This window comes from Camarhynchus parvulus, chromosome Z (genome assembly GCF_901933205.1).
Source record: "Camarhynchus parvulus chromosome Z, STF_HiC, whole genome shotgun sequence".
Lineage (NCBI taxonomy): Eukaryota > Metazoa > Chordata > Aves > Passeriformes > Thraupidae > Camarhynchus > Camarhynchus parvulus.
In genome coordinates this window covers 15,598,653-15,622,826 of record NC_044601.1, presented here as the reverse complement: position 1 = coordinate 15,622,826, position 24,174 = coordinate 15,598,653, and the positions used below count along the sequence as shown (strand labels likewise).

Sequence of the window (24,174 nt, the reverse complement as noted above, 5' to 3'; positions counted from 1 at the left end):
ATAGTTACACAGAAGTCTGTTTCACCTGTGCATGTAGCAGGACGCTTGGATAAAAGTTGTTCTAAACCTTCAGGGACTGAGAAATTGAAGTCACAGGGTCTCATGCAATTCAGGTTGGAAGGAAGCTCAGGAATCTGGTCAGCTGGTCAGCCTTACTGTTCATCTTATGCTGGTAGCCTTTGCTTGCCTTGGTGTTTATGTGCATCTTCTTTGGACTCAGCTGTGTCTCTGTGTTTACGTCCACAGCATCAATTCATCTTGCCTAAGAGTTGGATGCTGCTCACATTTGACAAAGCACTGCAAGAAAATCCCCCCAGCTGGTTTTGTAGTTTCAAGCAGTAAGGGGCACAAATTTCAGGAGGATGGGGTTGCCCCGAAAACAAGTGTGGACTTTTTGAAGGGTTTCAGCAAAGGTGCAGAGTGGTATTTCCACTCTGCACTGTGGAGTGGAAGAAGAGGGAAGGAACTGGGAGAACAGCTGCAGCAGCTGGAGTTGCCAGGATCAGCTTGCCTAGCAACCCCCTTCTTAGGCAAGGGTATCTAATTCAGAAGCAACAGCAACATCAGAAGCAGCCCTGACACTTGGTGAGCTGGGTGCACATTAGGGAGCATGGGAGCTGTCAAATCACCAGCTGTAGAGCTCCGAAACCTCCTCAGTTTTTTGGTAGGTCTATCTAGATCTGGTTACCAGAACTTATTCCTCTGATCTGTGTGTTCAGAAAGAACTGTATATGGCTTATTACAGTGAAACAGCTATTTATGCTAGTTGTTGATTTTTATTTTAGTAATGTAGAAACCAAGAGTAATTGAAGATATATTGGAAAGATAAGTTGTACCATTCTGTCTTCTATTCATATTGTGTTGTGATAAGCAATTGCACAATACAGTAGATGATTATGCTTTAATTATATGTAGAAAAACAATAGCGGATTGCATGAGTAGAAACTATTATCTTTTACTAGAAATAGAATAAGCCCAGAGTGCATTATCATAGAGTATTCTGATCTGTTAGTATACACCCTAAAGTGTATTTTTAATACATGATTAATATAATCTGTTATATATACATATATAATGTATCTTTTATTACTGTTACAATTCAATTTCTGTGCTATTATGATGCTGTTTTCTACCTATAATAGGCTTATGCAATTTTTATTTTATATGTCATTGGGAATATTAAATTTATATGGCTAAAATTTGTATTGTGTTATTAAAAGTATAAAAAAAATTACTCCTTCATAGATTTTAGGTATGAAAGATTAAAAGAAATGGAGCCGTTTGGAATGGGGGGAGTGCCATTCTAAAAGCAAACAAAAAAACCTTTGTTAAATAAACTGTCTCTCTGCATATGGTCCTAGAACCATCTGCTCTTTGTAAAGAACCATTTTGGGAGAAAAAGGTTAGTTAAGTCCACTAACTGTTTCATGGCACTTTCTGGGCAAATCAAAATAATGTACTAGTTGTGTTTGTATGAAATTATTTTTTTTTTCTTTTTCCCTCCAGAAGTTAGAGACGTCAAAATATGCTAGCCTATGTTTCTGCATTTTGTTTGATTTCTGTAGAAGAATTATAAACTTGGGAGATGGAATCCATCCTTTCCCTCTTCTTATCCTGTCTGGTTTTTTTGACTCTTTTTTTTTTTTCTTTTTTTCTGGCAGGTGGTATTAGTGGAAGGGTGGCATGATTTAGATAACAAAGACTATGACTGTTGGCCCCTGGAAAAGCCAGATGAGTATAACATGCTGGACTGCGGAGGTGAGTGAGTCATAAAGACGACTTGGTATCTTACTTGGGGAATGGCTGAAACCCCAAAATTGAAGTATTCACAATAATAGCTTACTCATGATGGATGTAATCCATGATGAAATGCATCTAAATCAGTGACAACCTCTCTTCCTAGAGAAATAAGTGAAAGAAAACAAGTAAAGATACTTCAGAGTAATTATTTGTCCAGTATACCTTTGTTCTGACAGAAAAGTAATAACAACAGCTGTATCCATTTGCCCAGCGAGAAACTGAAAACATTTTCTTTCTCATTAGAAAACCAACTGGAACTTAATCCAAACGAAGCATGGAGGCAGCGCAGCATTGTAGCAAATCTACTTGCTGAAACTGTGCAGTGTAATTTCAAAAGTGTACTGTGCTTAATCAGTAAGCCAGTAAGCAAAATCACCGATTCTACATCATGCTTTTCCACCTTGCACAAAACTCTTCCATGAGTACCTAAAAAAACCCTGAGACCTGTAATAACATACTCCTGTCAGTTTCCAAAATTAATTTACAGGATGAGATAGTGACAACAACAACAACAGCAACAACAACAACAACAACAGCAACAACAACAACAACAAAAACCAACAAAAACCCCCCACAAAAACAGAAACAAAAACAAAAACAAAAAAACCCCAAAAACAGACAAACAAACAAAACCCACAAAGAAAAACAAGAAAAAAAAAAAACCCAAAAACCACCAAAAGGTTGGTAATTTATTGAGATGAAACACTATTTAAGGAGCAACTGATATGTGTAAAACTCAATTTAAATTTATAAATATAAATATAAAAGTTTCTTATAATCTAGGGGTTATAAAGCAGAAGAGCAGGCGTCTCAGAAAGGTTGTGGCTTCTTCATTCTTGGAGATTTTTAAAACCTGACTAGAAAAATGCTAGAGAAACATCCTTGAGATGACCCTGCCTTGAGCAACACAGGCTTGGACCGAATGAGTTCTGTGGGTGCCTTCCAAATTCAACTCTTCTGTGATTTTGTGACTCTGTAACAAATAAATAACTGATGTAAAGGAACACTTTGTTTATGTTGTAAAAGGTAGGACCAGAGAAAAGCATTCAATAGGGTTTTTAGAAGAAAAAACAAGAGTGCCTCAGAAAGTGGTTCTAATAAAACACTTCAGGAAATATACTGCTGTGTCACGCTCTTAGCTCAATGTTACAGTTAAACATTCTTCAATTAATTCTCTTGGAACAGTGAAGTTTCAGCTAAGACTTTTGTCCCTGTATGAATTTACTATTGGTTTAACACTGAAACAGCTATTTATCACTACAGATGTCTTGCTTAAAGCTATTTTTACTAAGTACAAGGAAAACTAATGTGAGTAGATTGCTTAATTAATGTATACCCATTACAATCAGTTTTAGAATGAACTTCAAGCTCTATCCTCCTTTCTTTGTAGGTTTTCTTAGCCCTTTTCTGGGCATTGCTAGAAACAAAGCAAAACACATGTACTGTAGCCTCATTGCTGTGGAATTAACAGAAGATTTTCAAAGCTTTTATATGTGGGAGTAACTGTCATTGAAAGAAGAGTTTGGTTTACCTTTCTGAGACCTTTATAAGGAAGTAGAAAGTAATTTAACTGAAATTTGTGCTGACCTTTTGTCTTCATTCTCATATATTCTTTGAAGCTCAACTCTCTTACCTTTTAGTAGAAATCACACTAGCATTTTGTTAAATCTTTGTATTATAGTTTTCACATAATGTTAGCAATTAAAATGGATTTTTACTTTTCAAGGGAGGTTATCAAGGGAAATCGAAGTTATTTTACAAATTGCTAGTTAAATCTGATAGTAAATTAGGGGGAAATTAGTGGTTTCAGTACTGTACAAGCAAAGAATGTACTTGTTAAAACAAGTATGAGTAACAAAAGAGGTCATAACCAAACAACAAGAGCAAAAAAATGAGAGGTCTTGTAAGGCAGGTTTACCAGTCCTCTGCAGAAGGAATTTAACACTTCCTGACAAACTGAGTTACACAGTTTCATTATGTAAGTAATTTGATGTGGTGCAAATTAAACATCCGACAATAGACAAAAAGGTAGGTGAGTGCACTGGAAAGATTTTGATGGTGTTAGGTTTACGGATTTAAGACTTCTCCCGACTTTTATCTTACTTCATTCTCAGGCACAGAGGACAAGAGACATGGTGGGGGTAAATCATCTTTCCCAGTTTCAATTGTGAAAATGGAAAATAGCAGATGTCTGATGTACTCCTTCCACTGTCCTCTATTCTAGATGCCATATGATTCTATCACGTGATAATGCATTCTTAAATATGTAATTATTAGTATTTATGTTTCATGAGTTTAAGGATTTTGACTGAATTTTGTGTGTGGTAGAGTTGTCTATTGTCTTCCACAATAAGGTGTGTCTCAGTAAGAGCAGCGAAGAATTAAGAGCAATATTTCCTGATCAAAAGAGGAAAACAAATATACCAGAACAAACAGCAATGCTATATAATGGAAACAAAGTTAGTTACATAAGATGAGCAGATTTTTTGTTGCATTTCTCCAACTGCTTGGTCTGAGTGTCAGAACTCTTCAATTAATGTGCATTTGTATTTACCAATACAGCCATTAAAATACATGACTCTTTTTGGCTCATAAAAAGTGATTGGAGAATACTGAGAGGGTTACTCAGAAGGTTGTGAAGCGCTGGAACAGGCTGCCCAGAGAAGCTGAAGATGCCCCATCTCTGAAAATGTTCAAAGCCAGGATTGATGGGGCTTCGAGCAACCTGGTCTACTGTAAGGTGTCCCAGCCCATGGCAGGGGAGGAGGGACTAGGTGATCTTTAAGGTGCCTTCCAACCCAAACCACTCCATTTCATCTATGAATAGATGAAAATCACTACAGAGAAAGTTTTGTATTTGTATATATCTGTTAAGTAAAAAACTATAGCAAATATTCTGACCCATGATTGCACTTTTCTAGGACTGGAGATGACATGGGTTCATAGGCCGCCAGAAAAGGCTGTGAGTGGGGAGTCCTTCAACGTGACCTATGCTGTCTTTGCTTCAGACAGTTTTTATCAATATGCTGTGCAAAATGGAATCCTTTCCTACAGGTATTACTTCTTATAAAAATGCTATAATGATCATGAGTATATGAGGATTTTGTGTGTACATATTCAGTGATATAATTGGAGCAGACACTCTGGAGCTCGTCATTAATTCCTCCCATGTTTTGAGATCTCTCATAGCTCTGTTTGCCCTGCTGTTTTTCCCTTTGCTCTCAGACTAGCCATTATGGCGGGTTTGCCTGCTAGGTCAGAGACCGGGCACGTCACTACTGTCACAGTGCAACTCTGGACATCACTTCTTGCCTTCTCTACACATTGAATTTATGAAGTTGAAGTTTCATCACGAGTCACAGGCTCTCTATATCTTACACTCACTTCAATCATAAGTATGATTCAAGTGCACAACATGGATATGAAAAAGAGCTAGTCCAGTCCTGAATCCATTTAATTCAGTGGTCGACTGTGCTTGATTTCTGTGGGATTAAAATGACTCCAAAAGCTTTATGTCAGCTCACACAGTGTTAGTGACTGTGGACATCAACAGTTAGAGAGTATGTGCAGCTCCAGATCTAGAGATCTGGATCTATAAACCCGGGGGCAATATGCTTTGATTTCACAATTTTGTCTGTAAGTAGCAATTCTCCATTCCTATATAGGAACACCTGAGACAGAGGGTGGAACCCCACTTCCTGTGCTGTTGTGTAAGAGATGATTACAGAACATTTTTCTCTTCCTGAGAGTTCACATTGCAAAGTTCAATTTATAAGAGCTGTTATCCAGAATTATTTTATTTAATATTGAAAGATGATCCATAATCTATTTGCAACCACAAAAAGTTGATTTTTTTTTTAATTTTGGTCATCTATGTACTATGTTTAAAAACTACTTAAAATTTGTTTATCACATCTTCTGAAATGTATGGCTGCCAATAGTTCTGGGAACTTAACTGTGAAGCAGGTTTTTTGACTGTTGGCATGAATCTGATTTTTCTAGTCTTCCCTGGGAAGACTAGAAAAATCCACTCCCTCAAATCAGTGAGGGACTTGGAAAAGTCTGCTTTTCGTGTATTTATACACACCTTGAACATAGAGACAGATGGCAAATATTTTATAAAAAGAGAGATAAATCTATGCTTCATTTTTCAAAGGGATTAAATTTACATCTCATTTTGTCTAGGTTATCTAATTGACACTAAAGGTTACAGTGGCTGACCCAAATATACCTGAGGTTGGCAAGTCAGTGTATGGGCATCAGTGTAATTGGATAAAGCCATGATGAAGTTATTGAATAAAATATACAGAATACTGGATAAATTTTGAAAAGGAAAGAAAAGTACATGATGGAATTAGACGCCAAATTAATTATTTTTCTTAATTTCCAGTATGAACTCAAAGGCTGATAAATTTTAATATTTTATCTGTTTTGGATGTTGACATATTTGCTTATGTCATATTTCAAATATGCCTATGCCCTCGTAAATCTGGCCAGGAGTACAATCAATGTTAACCTAATCCTTTGTCGTTTTGTTTATTTGTCAAAATAAACACAGTCTTCTCGTAATAAACAAAGCCTACTGTTTTAGACCTAATCATTATTGGCTAATTCTTTCATTAAGAACAAGCAAAAAAATAAATCCTGTGTTCTGAAATTGTTTTCTAAAGATCCAACACAAGTGCATAACATTTCAGCTGAACTGCAATTGATTCTGGCTGTATCTGAGTAAATCGTGTTTGCAGAAAACAATTTTATCTTACAGCCAAATTTATTAGGGTGATAACCACTAAAGGGTAACTGAGGAAACTGTTGCGTCACACGTTTCAAGGTGAATACATTCATCTTTCATGAATAAGTTTTCAAAAGTTGTTTTGCAGCACAGTCTGTTCAGAAAGTCTGCTCTAAAGCTGTGGTTTGGGAAATTGTATCTGGTGTATAAGACCATTATACTTATTTTCCTCAGCAATTTAGATTGTGGAGTGAAGACTGGAGCTAAATGGTCTGTATGAATTTCAAGCATAGATAAAGGTTTCTGATTGAAAACTTTGAGACTGGAAGTAGCCAGGGACACATATATCTGAGAGTGGAAGTAGAATAATAGTGTCTTTGCCTGTGCCAGATGAAGTGCAAAGTAATCCCACCTGATCATGAAGTCAGGTTGGAAAGAGTAGTGGAGGTTGGTCCCTGCTTGCAGCACAGTTTCTGCTAGAAGTCCCTAGTGCATGGCAGTCAGCAGAGGTCCACTTGACAGCAATTTCTAGTGCTCCAGGAGCATTTCAACTAGAAGACAAAAAGAAAGAAATAGTTCAAAAGTGTTTATTTCACTGCATATGTTTTTGCTGCTAATTCGTCTGCGCAGGATAAAGAGCAAGCTCTTGTGTGTTTGTTGCAATTTTTGTGAATGAGAAATGGATGTAAAAGTTTTTCTCTCTCTCCTGCTTGTTTAGCAATGCTACTGCTGCAAAGGAATTCTGTGAGGAGCATGACTGTCCTGCCAGATGGAAAGACGCAAATGGGGACAACTGCTGTGTCTACCATGCCAACATTCATTCCTGTCCTTTGGCCTTCATGGTTAGTGGGATGGTGCAGCATCATGTGCTCTGTTCTTGCTGCTGGCTGAGACATCATTGTAATAAGCAGGTTCAAGTTCGTGAAGTATTTCTGTGATTACAATTAGACCAAATCTATGTAGTTTGCTATATATTCACAAATTATGGTTCACTAAAACCACTGTGGCAATGTCTGTCAGTTTTGGAATTTTTTGCACTGAATGCTGAGGCTGCAAGGCAGTATTCAGAATCTCTCATTAGCAGGACCAGTTTCATCTGGCTGAGTTTACCTGACTTGGACTACTGTGCAGTCAAGAGAGAAAGAAAGACAGATCACTGTGTTCTAAAACAAGCAGGGCAAATTTTCAGTTAGATGTATTCCAGTCTCTCTGTTTTACAGAGTGAGTGTGGTTAATTTGCTTGGATTACTGAAGTTGGAGAGGGTGAGTATTACTGGCTGTGACCTGTAGAACTGAAGCCTATTTACCTGTGTCCTGAGATGGAATGATTTTTCTTCATTGTATCAGAGCAAAAAAAAAAAGAATCTAAATAAAAGATAACGAACTTTGTTCATGCAGTGAAGGCAAGATCCATTCTTAGCCTGTCTTCTTGGCCTGTCCCTCTTTGAATAACTACTTAAAGTTCTGATCTAAAAATACAGTTCGGAACACCCTTTTTTTTTTTTTTTTTTTTTTCTGTGAGGTAAGCCTTACCCTGCATAAGAACTTTCATGCAGCTGCCCTGTTTTTCTAGTTAATCTCCCTTCTGGAAATGTGACACATTCTTCGTGATCAAAGGTGGTGTAATAGGAAGCCTAGCCTACACATCTTGCAGCTGTTTCATATACCCTTCTGTGTGAAGGTCTAATGACTCCGCAACAGCTCTAGTTTGCTTCTTGGCAGTCTGTTCTTGAGGACTTGCTTTATTAATGATTCCCCAAAAGCCTTAGCTGGCACCAGGATTTTGGTTTAAAAGAGGAATCCCTGCTGGAAGCATCACATCAAAATTTTTGTCTAGAACCATAGTAAAAAACTTGAACATCCCACTGCTTTGGTAACCTCTCTATTATTTTTATTTTCACAAGTAGTTCTGCTTGAAATTATGGTGTGGAAATGGCAAAAGCATATTCACCAACCTGCATCATCTGGTTTCTTCATAGTACTCTAAATGTTAGAGTTTCTGCCTAAAGGAACTCTGAGCTATTTGACTGTTACAGAGTTGACTATCACTGCATAAGATTGAACATACACTTCAAAGTAAGTTTTTCCATTGTTTGAGAGGAGTTTGAGTTCTCATTGCTTTATTTTTTCAGTGTCATGTGTTCTAAAACATTTTATTTTGGTTAATGTGCTCCATTAACCAAATGTGCTTTTGACTTGGTCTATTACTTACAGTCCTTCAAAAGATATGTCTGAAGAATTATCTGGAATTAGGAGACAAGCTTAATCCTTTCAAGTAAACAAAGCAGCCAAAATTAATCCTCCATGTTTGCAGTTGTAGGAGGTTTACATCCTAACAGTTTTATTGAGAAGTGCTCTGCAAACAGACCCTGAAGTACTGCCTCCCTTCGTCGTTAAGGAAAAAAGAAAAAAAGCTGCTGTATCAAAAGTGACATTTCAGTAAAACCTCTTGAGAAAAATATTAAAAGTGGAATACAAATCTGGTTCTGATTCTAGCACAGGAAATCAAAAAAAGTGAACCAGCTTCATAAGAACACTCATTCTTTGAGTTCACTGCTGAGACTCATATTTTAAGAAATAACAATATATGTGAGATCTTAACTGAATATAGGAGCAATTGCTTCTCTGTTATTTGTCACAGAACGGTGTTTCTTATGTTTTGGCAATTTGATAGTTTTGGTTATAAAATAGAACTTTATTTGCTGTTAGAGAACATAAGTAATTTTGAGAAAGAAAGAGAGGAGGAGCTAGGACTTTCATTCTGTTATGGTATACTGACGTAACCGATATGTCTACTAAAGGCTAAAGGAGGAATATGTGGTCCATGGATCCCAGATGATGGTCAGATATTTACTCACACTTTGTCTACTGCTGGCAAAATGAGCCAAAGGAACTGGACTGCCAAGGTAAAGTATATTTATTGCATATAGGATTTTACCTCATTTGCTCTTTTTGGAGCTTACATGCTAGTAATTTAATGCAGTTCATGAACATGCTCCCCATTTTATTTATATGTATGTGTAATTATCTATGCTATGCATATAGCTGAGCTGACTGTCAATTCCCAACTGACTTGACTTGGAAGTCAAGTGAGGTACTTTTACAGCTTAGGTAGTTAGTGGAAGGAGTGGGGATGGCAGGAAAATGAATAGCATAATCTGTCCATTTGAGGTCCACACTAAGAATACATCTCACTACTGACTGGATATGAACCTGTGATGCAGGTTCATATGATCATAACGGAGCTTCAACCTGAAAGAAATAGCAGGAAGGCATACACAGCAGAATGCACAGGGCTGATAGCCCTGCCTGGTGAGAAGACGACACATCAGGAAGGGAATCGAACCAGTCTTTCTCTCAAGAGCTATCTCTCCTGATTTTGAAAGAAATGCACAAATTCTTTTGAAGGATACCACAGTCAGTCAGTTCTTGTTATAAAAGTCTACTGTGTGCGAGTGAAGTTTTGATGCTTGGTGGTTTGTTCACTTGTTTCACAGGTTGTTTTAGTTCACGTGGGTGTGACTTCTCTCATTGCACATATCAGAGTTGGGAGAATCCAAGCTGCTCTGGAAGCAAAAACCACAGTCCTTCCGGCAGTAGGTATGATATAAAATGAAAATGTGAGCTAACTTCTTATTGACTACAAATCTCAATGCTATTATCATTCATGCATAGTTATGAAGAGCAAAAGCAATTCTTACCCCAGCCTTTGAAAATACACAAATGTCTTCCTGAAATTCTTCTTCACATAACACTGAAGTCTAAAAAAGTGTTTGAGCTTCTAACTGTTGTATTAATCTAGAACAGGAGAAAGCCACTCTTGTCAAATAAGTAGTCAAATACCATGACCAATGGCTTCAGATACTACAAGGCTTGTTTGCAGTTCATGGGAATCTGAGAATATTCCTCCAGCTATTGTTTTGAGAATCCAGACACTTTTCCCCTGAAGGGGAGCAGACTAGTCTTAAACATATTGGAAAGGTAGAAATCCATATTGGTTCCCTTGTTCGCATTAAAAGTTGCTCCCAAGGGCATCAGTCTTCTCTTTAGTATGGAGGGAAGCAGAAATGACTGTAACAATTATCTTAGTGATGTCAAATTTTAAAAGTGGGCTTCTTTAATAAATTAAACACACAACCTGAAAAGTTATTGGCTAAAACAAAAGTGTCATCACAATACTCTTGATATCTACTCTTCTGGAAGTCTGAGAATATATTTTGCAATGTTACGGGAAAAAAACACAAAGCAACTCCAGTGTGAATAGAAGTATTTATCTACAGAATTTTCTACTCATTTCAAAACAACTGCAGCTGAATTTTCCAGGAAACTTACAATATATCAGAGAAGAAATTTTAAAAAATGCAGCTCTACCCCTGAGACAGAAAGTGACTTCTGTTATTATCTTGGTATTATACTGGAATTAGTGAGCCTGAAACAGAATTATTACTGAGCAGTAGAATTTTTTAGGTTTTTTTCTTTAATTTAAAAAAAATTACATAACGACACAATAATACCTTCAGCTCACCTCTCAAGTCTGAAGTACAGCATGATATTAGTTTAATCACAGAGGTAGAATTGAAAGACCATTCAAGACATGGGAGAAGGACTTTTGTTATTTAAGACTTTTGTTTTAAATCACATCTAATATTGCTGATAATTTATGTAAGACTTTGGAGTAAGTAAAGGAAATAATTGAAGTGTGGGTTGTAAGATTTGTTTCTGCAGTTCCCAGTGTCTTTTGCTGCTGCTGAGGAAGGGTCCCTGGCTTCCAGGAATCACAAGTGCTGGATTAAATACAAAGAATGCAAAAGAAAATGTTGGCCTTGAAGAACTTTGAGTTTCAGAAAAAAAAAGTGTGGATAATGAGAAACACAATAGTGATGAAGTGATTTATACACAAAACATGTCAAAGGCTCACATATAATTAACATTTAACTTGATGAAAGCGCACCTGTATTACTTCAGAAATTCAGATTGTTCTTTCAGTTGCTGGGATGATGTCTCTGAATTCTTCAGAATTTATTCTTTCTGGGACTCTGAGGTTTCCCAGGTCAAGAACCACATGTTTAAATCTGGATACAATCTTGTGGATGGATGAAACTGCCTTAAAATGTTTTGTTTTCTAATCAGTCTGTGGAGATGGCTTTTGTGAGGAAGAAGAAGGCTGCTCTATCTGTCCAGCAGACTGTGGGGAATGCCCTCTTTCTGTGGATGTTAGGATAGCAATTGCCTTACCAATATGTTTAGTCTGCATTGGCTTCATTTTGACAGTCGTGGTAAGTACCTGTTCTCTACTCTTATTTTCTTTCTCTTCAATGAATTTATTAGACAGAGTGGAGCTCTCTCTAAGTAGAGGGAGAGATTCTGCCTCCAGCGAATATGTGCTATGGAAAAAAGCAGAAAGAAGGGAAATTACTTGTAAAGCTTCCTTATGAGGGAAGCCACATTGTACTAGGAATTTTCATCCTGTAAGAGAGAAGACTGAGGTGGAATCTAATGGGGGGATGGGTATATTATGGTAAAGGAAAAAAAAATTTTCCACTACATAGGGAGTAGGGGATGCCAACAAAGTAAGAGTACTTTTCACTCGCAGTAGAACTCTGTTATGAAATTAACAGCTTCAAAACCTCATAGAAGCCAGAATTATTTTGAAAAGATTTCAAAAACAAATTAGGTAAATTCATTAAGGACATAGCTCCACATGAGGCCATTAAATATCAGAGTCCAAATAGAACTTTAAGAGCAAAACAGTCAAGTTGGGATATCCTCAAAAGAATCACGGGGAGAGGATATTTTTTTTTTCTGTTTTGGTTGCTTGATTTTTTTAATAGGTTTGTTTCCTTAGTGTAACAAACAGCTTGGTACCTTTCAAAGTGATTAATTTTACATAATAGTAATCAATTATTATAGCAAACTCATGAAGGAAAAACAAAAAGGGAATGAGGAGAGAGGAGTGTGTCAATATTGGAGAAGTAGTTTTGGGAGTCTTTGAATGAAAGAGTCTGTATAAAGAGAGAATGATATTATGGCTTATTACTTAAGATGCTTATTACTTCAGTGCTTCTTGGAAAGAAGACACTTATGTATCTGCATCTTGAAAAAAATGGGGGTTTGAGTTTCATAACAGAGGTTTATCAGGTGAATATGGCAGCTGTAGAGTCATTGTATTAACTATGTTCATAAAGGGTAATTTATTTAGCCCTTGGCCTATATATCCTGTAAAACTATAGGCTCCTGCTTCCTCAGGGGTTCCTTCTCTGTCCATCTTATACTGCAGTTGCAGTGAGCATCTGAGGTAGGCAGCTGCATAGATAGAGAATGAGTAGGAGAAAGCTGATGGCCCACAAATTGAGGTTCTAAAGGAGGCCTGAGTCATGTTTGTTTGTTTGTCACTGTGTGACTTTGTGAGTTAGGAGCAGAAGCACTGTTGAAAGCTATTTGAGCATTCCTCAATGGAATCCTCAAGGAAGTTGTGACAATGAGTTTATAGCAAGTGTCCAGTAAAACCACATGATCTGATAGAAATAAGCAACTGGACAGATGAGAAGTTCAGACAGTTTTAGATGTCTGGCTTTGTAGAAAGAGCAACGGAGATTCTTGGCCTTGCTTATGTTTATTTAAAGTTCTTGTAGCAAAAATCTATTATTTCTGCTGTTTTTTCTGTATGTTTGGAGTTGTTTGTTTTCCTTCTTTCATTTCTGTAGACATATTCCTGCTAAATTCTTCAATAGCAGCATCATGGGATTTTAAAGTTTTAATGGTTTTACTGTAATAAGATAGGAGAGATGATTTTATCTAATTCAGTAATTGATATAATGTAAAAGGAACCATCTGGGAAACTAATACCTTCTTTAATGTTTCAAGTAGCAGAAAGGATTCCTTTGATATCAGTGTCAAAGGAAACAAGCCTAGTATTCACTTCTTGCTAATATGTCTGTGTACAGTCACACCTTTGAAAGATAAAATGTAGGTTTCTTTCCTCAGAAGCCTTTTGAAATAAATGGGATGACTTAATTTTGATTCATTGAGCTCTATATTTGTCACAATTTCAACTAGTATATCAACACAATCTCCACAACCTGTTTCTTCTTCATTATCTGGACTTTTATTACCTGTTTCAATAAATGCCTTGGTCCTAATATTAAATTTTGAACTATAGAAAATGGTATAATGATGATAAAATGCTGCTTTGATTTGAGATTTTGGCATTGACTGCAGTTGCATAATTTAATCTGTTGCTCATTTGAAAGCATGTATTTACACTTTGTAAATGTTAGTTTTGTATGTCAGTTCTACTGAAAATCAGCTGTTAGCTCAATGCCTTCTTTACAAAGTAGCCACAGAATCCCTACCTAATATTCTTTATGATAGAGTATTTGACATAATATGGCCTAATTAGTAGGTCATGGGCTAATTCTACTCCAAGATATAAGATGCATTGCTCCTTATCTCAGGATTGGGATGAAGTTCTTGTCACGTACCTACATAACATAGGGCACTTCCATGAGATGAGATGATGTAAACCCCTCATCTGATGTCCAGGCTGAAATGTAAATGCATGCATGTTAAAAATAATGGAGAGCGTGTAGACAGTGCAAAATATTACATGTAATTAGTTCTGGAATATAGCCTGTAAAATTTTTAATATGTTTATTAGATGCTGTTTTCTTCCAAGCCTGTTATTAATACTTTTGGTTCTAATGTTACTTTAAGACATATGCTGAATGTTTACACTTCAGATTTAGTTTGTATACTTTTAAATGTTCATATTTTATAAAAATAATCTCTGAGTCAATTTCTTAAAAGACAGAAGGGCTACATTAGGAATGATTTTTTTTTACTCTTGTAGTGGTTTCAATATCAGAAACAAAAGATGCTTTGGGATGAAAGCTGGATTATAGACTTCGCCTGCATCAAACAAGGTTAGCAACTTGTAATTTTGATACTGTGATCAGTTTACTTATTAATTTTGAGAAATAATCACAATTATATTGTCTCTATTTTAAGGGTCTTGCAAAAAGTGAAGCCGTTTTTGAAAGACATGTCCAATATTTCATCCCTGTAATCTCTGTGAGCTGCTCACTCATATTTTTGTTTGTCAAACCATTTGATGACAAAGTTATTTAAAATAGTTTCTTTCTTTTTATTTATGTTGATTTGTTAATCAAAGATCACAAGCCTACCTCATAATAAACAGATAAGCTCTGGAGTTGGACGAAACAAATTACAGTTGCTTCGGTGGAGATACCTTTCTGTATAATTGATCTCACTAAGTTGTGCTGGAATTGCACAAATATATTGAGGGATATAGTACTATCTTAATTTCTCTCAGTGTATGCTGTCTGTGGCAGACTTGCTACAAAAAGTAATTTTGGCCAGAGGTATGGAGGGCTCTTTTTCTATTTTATCTTCTGGTATAAAGTATTATTTAATTTGTTCTAATTAAACAGGTTAAGAATAAATTCAGGTGTTATTATATGCTTTATTATGCTGTACTTAAGATACATACCGATTATTTACTTTGCTGTTCCTTTTTTAGTGTTCAGAAGGAAAACAATACTTATATCCTCAGAAAGGGTAAATCTGTAGAAGTCTGCTGTGCGGATTGTACACACACTCATTTTCTGTCTCTGGGAGAGATTGCTCAGCAGATGTCTGCTTTATCTGTGTTCTGTTGGGTTGCTAGTGTCAAGATGTTCTTGTGATAATATGTAGTGGAGATACTTTCAGCCTGAGACTTGAACATTAATTTTGGTATACTTTTGATAAGATATCCTTGTTGTTGTAAATAAGAGGTTTTGGCTTGGAAATTAATTTGATTACAGGCACCAAAATGAATTTCAATCCAGATTTTTGAAAACAGAAATGGAGAAAAGTGTTTTTCAATACAGCAAAAAGTGACATGAGAAAAATTTTCAGCTGGAAATAAATTAGAAAATGCCATAAGCACCACATGTAAGGGAAAGCAATAGAAAGAGACAGAGGGAAATTAGAAGCATGATCAAAAAATAACAGATTAAAATTACTTTGAAAACTCCAAGATGAAAGATGTAAGTTTCTTGGAAAAAAGCCTGCAATGCAGCAATGCTGTTTCAGAATATTGCTCTAAGAGTGATGATTAACAACTTAATGAGGACTGATAACATTATAAGGTCACAGACAGTATGTCTTCTCTGCATAGAGTTGTTCAGAGCTACCCACAGTAGCCTGAAATGCACAGATATCTAAATGAAAATACATCAGCAGTGCTTACCTTGGGTATGTAGCACTCCGTATGAAAAAATAACCTTATTTTTTTAAGATAAGTTATTTTTTTGGTGTATTGCACCGTATATAGACATATAGATATATATGCAGTCTTATTCTCAAAACTATCTCAGGGATCTGTAATGCATTTCTGGGTGGAATGCTGTAGAAAACTTCAAATGTCAATGCAATTTTGAACTGCATATAGATAATACTATGGTGTGGGAACATGGCAGTTCTGATTCAAGGTGAGATATTGGACTTCCTCAGCAAGATATTCCTACCAGGGAGAGTTGAGATGTCTCAGCAATTCTGAGCCTAATTGGCTAAATCTGGATTTTGATTGGAGATTATGGCATGACGTGTAGCTCATTAAATTTGTTTTGAAGTCCATTTTTTTACTGTGAGCTGGTCAACAGGCATTAAAAAATGTACATTGAAAATCACTGGGATATTTTTCCTCTTACTGTATTGTTGCTCTTCTCCAACTTCTCTCTGGTGTCAGAATCACTTCCCACATTCCTGTACTTTTCAGTCTTCTACGAGCTCCAAATAGACTTGTTAAAGTATGGCACAGGGTTTACTCTCCTTCCCTGGGTTCTGTCCTCAGCTTCTATGTAGCAGCAAGGGCTAACCATCTCAAGTGCAGAGAAGTGAAAGTTGCATAAAATCCTGAGGACTAGTGAGAAGGATCTCTGGCAATGAATCCTCTTTGAAACATTTTTTACTTTTTTGCAGCAGTCCCATTCCAAGCTATAGCTTTCTCTCTTAAGTATTGACAGGAGCAGATGTGATGCAAAGATTTTGAAAATTCTCTGTATTTCTTTGTGTCTGGAGTCTCCACCTGTGCATAAATGGAATCTTCATGTGCCTTTTCTCATCCCACGTCCCATTTAGATTGCATTATATGGACAGCAACAGGAAGCATGATGAGTGCTCCTCCAGCACTCAGTGACTCCAGTGTCAGTTGTGTTACTGCTCTGAGCTCCTGCACAGCAGCTGCCAATATGTCCAGGAGGAAACACTTCACCCAGACTGGGAGATAGTAAGTCAATATATTACTCATTTACTGCAGTATCTACTGTATTAGTTTCACCTTTATTTCTGGTTCTTGCTACTTTCAATTGATAGGCAGTGAAAAAGCATGAATTTATCTTGTCAGGCCAAATTGGGTAAGTTAAGATCATCATCTCACTTCTGTGCTGCATATTGGCTGTGGAGTATTTTAACATGCCAGGCTTCTGGTTTGGTTGTCATTTCTCCTTTTCTCTTAGGGTCTTGTTTAAAGGTTGTTGGTACATATAATGTCATGCATCTGTTAATGAATGGCCCTTGCTGTTCAAATGTATCTGTAAGCAAGACTTTTATAAATCCCTTTTTTCTGAAATGCAGGCAGAGCATTTTGCTCTAAAGCAGAGGTTCTTTGCTCTAAAAAAGGGCATCCTCTACAGTAGCACATTAGAAGTCTTGTCCTTTAACCAGCTGACACGACTCAAGATTCAGAGCATTTCACCTCTGAATCAAATTACAAACCTGCATATCATGTAACTATAAGGACAAATGTTGCAAATATATCCTGCCATCCAAGAAGCAATTGAACACATGCAAAGCTGGAAGTGGTTCTTATCATTTGAATACACAGAGAAGGATCTGTGCTTTGGGATCATTGGCTAGGGAGAAAGTGCCTTCGGCATAGATTGTGGAAAATCACAGCCACTTCATTAATGAAATACTGTGTTCAGTATTGATCTTTTTTGCTTCTTTTGGAGTGGTGATATTTTCATCATCATTGTCATCCCCTTCCTCAGACTCAGCATCAAAAGTATTTGTCATGGGTATAATGGGACATTCAGTCTCAATGGTGAAGCACCTACAACTGCTACACTAAACACCCCATACTCTGTATTTATATGGTTCATCACTAAAATTCCTGCAGGTATCTCCACTGAATTCCTTTACTCTAAAAAGAAAAATTTATTTGTTCTTAATCAAACTCAGCTGCTTCTTTGCTGAGAATGCTCAACCCCACAAGAACAAAACTTTGTTAAATGTCAGTGAAGAATCTGCAGAACAGTACTCAGAAGTAATGGCTAGATGGGAGGTGGCTGTATGTATTTCTCTAGCTCTGACATTTCCTTTGCTGCTCCATCCTCAAACTGCCGCAACTGACTTTAACACTCACATTCCAAATGGTGTCCACAGATCCAGATTGAATATAATAACTAATGCTTCCTTTATCAAAAGAAACAGGGTCCTGTCTCTTGTCCTAGATTCACAGTTACAACCACATATGGACATGCTTAAATTCTCTGCATCATCTCTAGAGATGTGGAGCTATTCCCTGATACAAAATATATGCAGTCCATTTTTGTAATATTGCTGGCTTCTAAAGTTGCCCTAAAACTGTAAACAGCATTTCATTCTGTTTCAGTGATGGCAGAACAGTGGCCATAAAGAAAATCATGAAGAAGTCATTCATGCTGTCTAAAACCATACGTAAAGAAGTAAAGCAAGTGAGGTAAGAAGCGAAATCTAAGAACTGTATGTTGTTCCATTTTTACACTGATTTTTTAGGGCTTAAAATCTTTCCAGATGTGACTGTAAATTCATATTCCTCTTTCTTTCAAACTTTCCTTGAAAGAGAGCAAAGATCAAAATTTCCTTATGTCTGTTTTATGTTTTCTCTACACTGTGAGACAAGGCACTTGGTTTTCCAGTTGCACTACAAAACCAGGATGGACATCGGTGAAAATTACTGTTATGCTGTGATTTTTGTTGATTTCCACAGGGAACTTGACCATCCCAATCTCTGCAAATTCATTGGAGGTTGTATAGAAGTTCCAAATGTTGCCATTGTTACAGAGTACTGCCCCAAAGGCAGTCTGAGCGATGTGCTCCTCAATGAAGATATTCCTTTGAACTGGGGTTTCAGGTGAAAAAATCTGACTTTTGAAAAGCTAAATGATATAGACTGTGCTATATGCTGTTTGGGACAAGATATTAATTTTAGATAAAGTTCTTGTCTAGACAAGCCTGTACTGTGATATAGGGAGAGGAAGGGAGGGAGGGGAGAACGAAGGGAGGAAGGCAGCAAGGGAGGAAGTTTGAATATCCAGTCCAACTTGTCTTTTTGGTGTTTTGAGAAATTACATGATTAGTCCTTGCAATGCTAAGCCAATGATTTGTCAGATTTCTGTTTGTGAAGGCATATTGGTGAAATGATTAGCAAACCTGCAAGTGGTTTATTATTCTTACCAATAGAAGAAATGAGCTCACATTGTCGATGAAACTTTCACAAAGGCAGTGACATTGTTTTTTGAGATTGATCCTCTTGACATGTCCTTTCTGCTTCTGCTTTATGCTTGCCTTCAGCAAAGAAAAATGGTTTTCAGGAAGGAAACCTTCCAAATAAAGCAAGGAAGATACTAAAATTGTTTCACTTGTAAACATGTGAAAGCACTCCCAAGGATAAAAAAGTACTGACAATTTCTAGAAGAAACTTTACTCTCTTGGCCTGTGAGCTCAGGGAGGTATGGGTTTTCAAACAGTCACCTTAAGTGTTTTGGAAAAATGACCATGGGGACACAAGTTGAAAACTACAGTAGGCTTTGGAACCATTTTTGAGTGAAATTGGAAATACTAACTCACTGATTTTTGACTTTCAGGTTTTCTTTTGCTACTGATATTGCTCAAGGAATGGCCTATCTCCACCACCACAAAATGTATCATGGACGGTTGAAGTCTAATAACTGTGTGATAGATGACCGGTGGGTTTGTAAAATTGCAGGTAAAGAGAAAGCTAGAAAAAATTTTCAAAACTGCCCAGCTAACCCTCTAATTATAGATTTCACATGCAACACTCTTCCCAAGTACTTTCATGTTGACATTTCATGTGGAATTGCTGACTGCACCAGACTTCACTAGCAGCACCTTGTGCTGAAGCAAGTTTCATGTTACATTATCAAGTCAAGTCATTTAGTATGTGTCACAGACGCACACTTCAGATCCCACAAATGATTCAGCCGTCAACATCTGAGCAGAAACTCTACCTCATTCTCTGTTTTGATAGAGAGAGAACCCTGAGGCATGGAGAATGGTGTAAAGAGATGTAGTAATGCTGACTGATTGGTAAGCACAAGGTAGTTTAATGGAGAAAAGCAGACTCAACTCAGAGCTTTTAAGTCTTGTTCATGGCATTGAATTGTATTCTCCCAGTGATGGAGCTGTGGGTCAGGTCTACTCTTGGTACAGGAAGAGAACCTGTGGGAACAGGAAAACCACTGGAGAGTCTAGTTTAGTTTGCAGCTGCCAAAGGGAATTAAGGCAATGATCATCTCTTCTACTTTTTGCCCAGAGCAGTCATCATACGCTTTAACCCACAACCATCCTGAAAGCAGCAGCAGCAGATTTGTTTTTCAGTGGTATATCCTATGACTAAGGCTCCTACACGGGGCCAGGCTTGCTTCTCCAACTCCTTCATTATCCTTCTGTCTTCAGAACTGCCTACTCTGCTTGGAGCCTGTTCTCTGCTGGAGAAAAACATAAAAATTAGACATAGTTGGATTACATCCACTGCATCACCTTAGCACAACTCCTCTCAATTGAATAGGATACCTGTGAAATCATTCAGCAACTTCTGTTTTGATTCTGTTCTGTGTCAAACTGTAGAGTTTTCAAATCTTCATGGTTTATCTGGATGCAATAATGTCAAACAAACCTCCTAAATAACAAATGTGGGAGCAATTTTAAAAATGACCTCCACATAAACCTTCAATCCCTAGGAACATCTTAATTAGAGGTCACTCCAGATAAAGCCAGATTCTACATCCAGCCTTCACATACAGTCAGAAGAGCGCTGTTTACGTAAGAAAGAAAACAGAAGTCAGTTGTTTTTTTCTCATTCTTCCTGATTCTGAGTCATATGCTAAGAATTCCTTCTATATTAGGTTAGAAGTATAGATGGAAAGATGTTTCACATCTATGCTGCCTTTGTTCTGATGCTAGTGGTGTTCAAGTAACACCCACCATCTGATTTTCAGTTGTTAGTCTGTCTAACTAGTAATTACTTGAGCAACCTGCCACCAGAGATAAGGATCAAGGGACAAAGTAGAACAGAAACCTGTATTTATGTGCTAACTCTTGCACTGAGGTGAGAATATTATCTGAAAATAATTTGATAAAATCATAAAATAATTCTGATTGCAACGGATCATGGAGTTCAGTTTGCCTGCTGTCATTCAGTCTTGCCCAAATATTTGGTTTTCCAGATGCTATATTTGCAATAGTTTAGGGGGGCAAGACCACACAAACCCCACTATTTCTAGACTAAGATGTGTATTTAGAATAGGGAAATTTATTTAGACTAGATGTGTTACTGTCTACTACTGTACTTATTTCAGGGAAATATCCACTGAGTAGTTTGTTACCTGCTTTCTTCCACTTCAGATTATGGCTTGCAGTCATATAGAAAAGAAGATTTTCCTGATGGATCAAATTCATCCCAGCAGTATTTGATACAGATTTACACAGCTCCTGAAATACGTACTCTTTCAGATTTTGAACCCAATTCTATGTCTGATGTCTACAGGTAGCTAACTTTTCCTGATCTCACTTTTAGTAATCTTGAGTATTCTTTAACAACAGTTAGGCTTGGTGGAATTCTGTTGTCACTCCGGGTATATGTTTGATTGTATTTTTAAAAGGATTGGTCCTGGAATACAGAACAGCATAGATATCACAGGACCTTCTCTTTCAAGGTAGATAATCAAATACTGAATTCACTGACATTATTTAAAAGCAGAGTTGGCCCAGTGATTTATAAGGAGTCACTTGACTGGTAAGATAAAAAGGCATAAAGATCTGCTATTATCTAATTATCCTTTTTTTTTTCTGTTGTTGTTTCTTATGAAAAGTAGAATTATTTTCAACAATGGCAATACTTTAGAAGTTAATAGCATCAATGTTCTAGAATGTCATAATGCACATATGCATCCTGTAATTCTATTACTGAATGTCAATACAATTATTTGGGGGCATATACATGGTGATAATATTTGGTTTACAGTGGAAAAATAAAGAGAAGGGGAAAAATGGATGCACTAGCAAATAGCTCCATTCCTTTCCTTTTGAAAGCCTTTATAGAATGCTTTCCAGTGGCTTTCCCTCCTGGTGGTGGACTGCTTCTATCCAATCACTTTTCAGATAAGTGGGAACACAATTGTAAACAAATGTCTGCGTATGTGCTTGAACATCATTATTTTTTATCTATTCTATCAGATTAACTGAGCAAGAACTTGAAGTCTCAGTAGTATTTCTGCCTATAGGACATTTCAATATGTCCTTAGAATTTTCTCCAAAATAGCTCAGCTAAGGCAGTTTGGGATTGTGTTGGTATTTCCGGCTACTGTCATTTGTCCTGTATCTGTACTTTTTCAACATGAAGTAGTCTTTGAAAGAACTGTGCTCCAACTAAACAATAATTTTAGGATTGTCTTATACATTCCAGTTTACCATTGCCCGGCAGCCAAAATGTATCCCAGAAAATGTTTCCTTGGCTTGTTGTTCTCACTTTGATCCTGTTCTGGATAGATATCATTATTTGACTTTGCAGGCAACTTTGCCTCCTGAAGGCATTTCTTGCCAATGGTTCCCCTTTAAATAGTCCTAAGATTTGATTTGCTCACATCCTATATGTCAACAATGAACTTTTGACAGATTCAGTGAATGTTTCCTGGGTTTATCTTGCTGTCCCACCCACATGTCTGAAAAATCTACATCTTCTGTTGTGACACTCTGGTTATTAATTTCTTGATTAAAAAAAGTAAAAGCAGTGAGAGATCACACCAAAAAAGGGAGAAGAGCAACATGCAGGCAGGGAAGATAGAGAAGTACCCTGTACCATTGAAAGAGTTGTCTTCTTATCTGGGCTGTTCTTTAGAATTTGCATTTTAAAAATTTATTTTTGATGATATGAGCAGAAGGTAAGCCTTCCTGATATATGTATTTTGCCTCACTGGCCAGGCAGCATTGATCCAGTCTTGAAATCCTCAGTTTTTATCTGTGCAAATATTCCATTAATGTTCTTGAAGGTGAGGCCCAAATAAAAAATGAGTAGAGACTGCAGGAGAGTGACTTGTAATTTAGTGTGCTCTTGCAGGTGAATCACATTCTTTTAAAGTTCTCTAGGAAATTGTTGGTCAGATTGGAAAGCTAAAATGGAAATGAGAAGTATGAACGTAGCTCCTGTTTTGAACTGAAGAGGCTGTTTCCAGTCACAGTTTCTCCTAGATTTGTTCTTCTTGATTTGTAATCATCATATGAATTTCTCTATCCACAATGAATAGTGCATTTTATTGGGCAGTGCAGCTGAAGATTAATGAAATCAATGCTGCTTTATCAGAGTTACTTTCATCTAATTATTATCCTTGAAAATCTGTTTTAGTTTTGCTGCCTTACCAGGATTGATTTTGCTTTCTCCTAACAAATCACCACAAAATTAATATAAAAATATCATCAGATTAATTTCTAAATTATTAATCATGTTTTATATGCATTATTTTATTTTCCAGAGGTGGTCCACAGGTGGGCTGAAAGATAGATAAACATACCCTGTTACCAACAGAATGTCTTACAGAACAGTGCAACCATTAGTGACTCAACAGATTGAAAAACAATATTCTCTACAAAAGTAAATGTTACCAAGCTGAGAGGCATGCAGGCATAAATTATTTCACAGTTTTACTATATAAAGAGACATCTTTATCCAGCCTGTTGGCTGAAGGAGGTACTTGCTTTTAAGAGATCACTGTTCTGGAAGATCTCCAATAAGTTCAGAAAAAAAGACTAAATTCTCTATTTTTACTCTCTTTTCCCACTCTTCATCCTTTCATTTAGACCTTAATTCAACTGAGGAAGATAATGACCATGAGAATATAATTCAAAGAAACAAGCGGAAATGCTTACTATAGAATATCTCCTCTGGACACACCATGTCGTCACAGACTTTTTGAAAATTTTCTAGAACAGCAGTCTTTTTGGTGGCTGAAAAAAAGCCACTCCCCCTGCTGGTGATTCTGATGAACCTGCTCCTGACCCTTGATTGGAGCAAAAATCAGACCCTTATGTTTAACTGGTAGGATTCATGTACATAAATCTGGACATATCATCTCTGGATTCCATTAATACAGAGAGAATTGCTTTGCTGTTGATCAAACTCAAAAATCTCTGGGGCCTATAACCGTGAGAGGCAAATGCTATGAAACATTCAGTAACAAATCCCTGAAAACACAAAGTAGTAACAAGTAGCAGTACCATTGCCATCCTTCCTTTTGAGATACTGGGATTTCAGCCATAGAATGGGCAAGAGTAAGAAATCATGAAAAGAAGAAATCACTGAC

General features: G+C 36.8%; 1 protein-coding gene across 1 annotated transcript in view; it reads left to right on the top strand.

The window, feature by feature from the left end:
- Positions 1 to 610: 610 nt before the first annotated feature.
- LOC115915756 (atrial natriuretic peptide receptor 1-like) overlaps positions 611 to 24,174 on the top strand; it is a 35,649-nt gene continuing 12,085 nt past the window's right edge. Inside the window, exons 1-13 of the mRNA XM_030969435.1 lie at positions 611 to 664; positions 1,662 to 1,758; positions 4,722 to 4,854; positions 7,251 to 7,374; positions 9,334 to 9,438; positions 10,030 to 10,132; positions 11,663 to 11,808; positions 14,382 to 14,454; positions 16,676 to 16,823; positions 18,210 to 18,296; positions 18,567 to 18,710; positions 19,444 to 19,565; positions 21,224 to 21,365. Of these exons, the coding sequence (XP_030825295.1) occupies positions 611 to 664; positions 1,662 to 1,758; positions 4,722 to 4,854; positions 7,251 to 7,374; positions 9,334 to 9,438; positions 10,030 to 10,132; positions 11,663 to 11,808; positions 14,382 to 14,454; positions 16,676 to 16,823; positions 18,210 to 18,296; positions 18,567 to 18,710; positions 19,444 to 19,565; positions 21,224 to 21,365 (1,478 nt within the window). The remainder of the gene's footprint in view (positions 665 to 1,661; positions 1,759 to 4,721; positions 4,855 to 7,250; positions 7,375 to 9,333; positions 9,439 to 10,029; positions 10,133 to 11,662; positions 11,809 to 14,381; positions 14,455 to 16,675; positions 16,824 to 18,209; positions 18,297 to 18,566; positions 18,711 to 19,443; positions 19,566 to 21,223; positions 21,366 to 24,174) is intronic.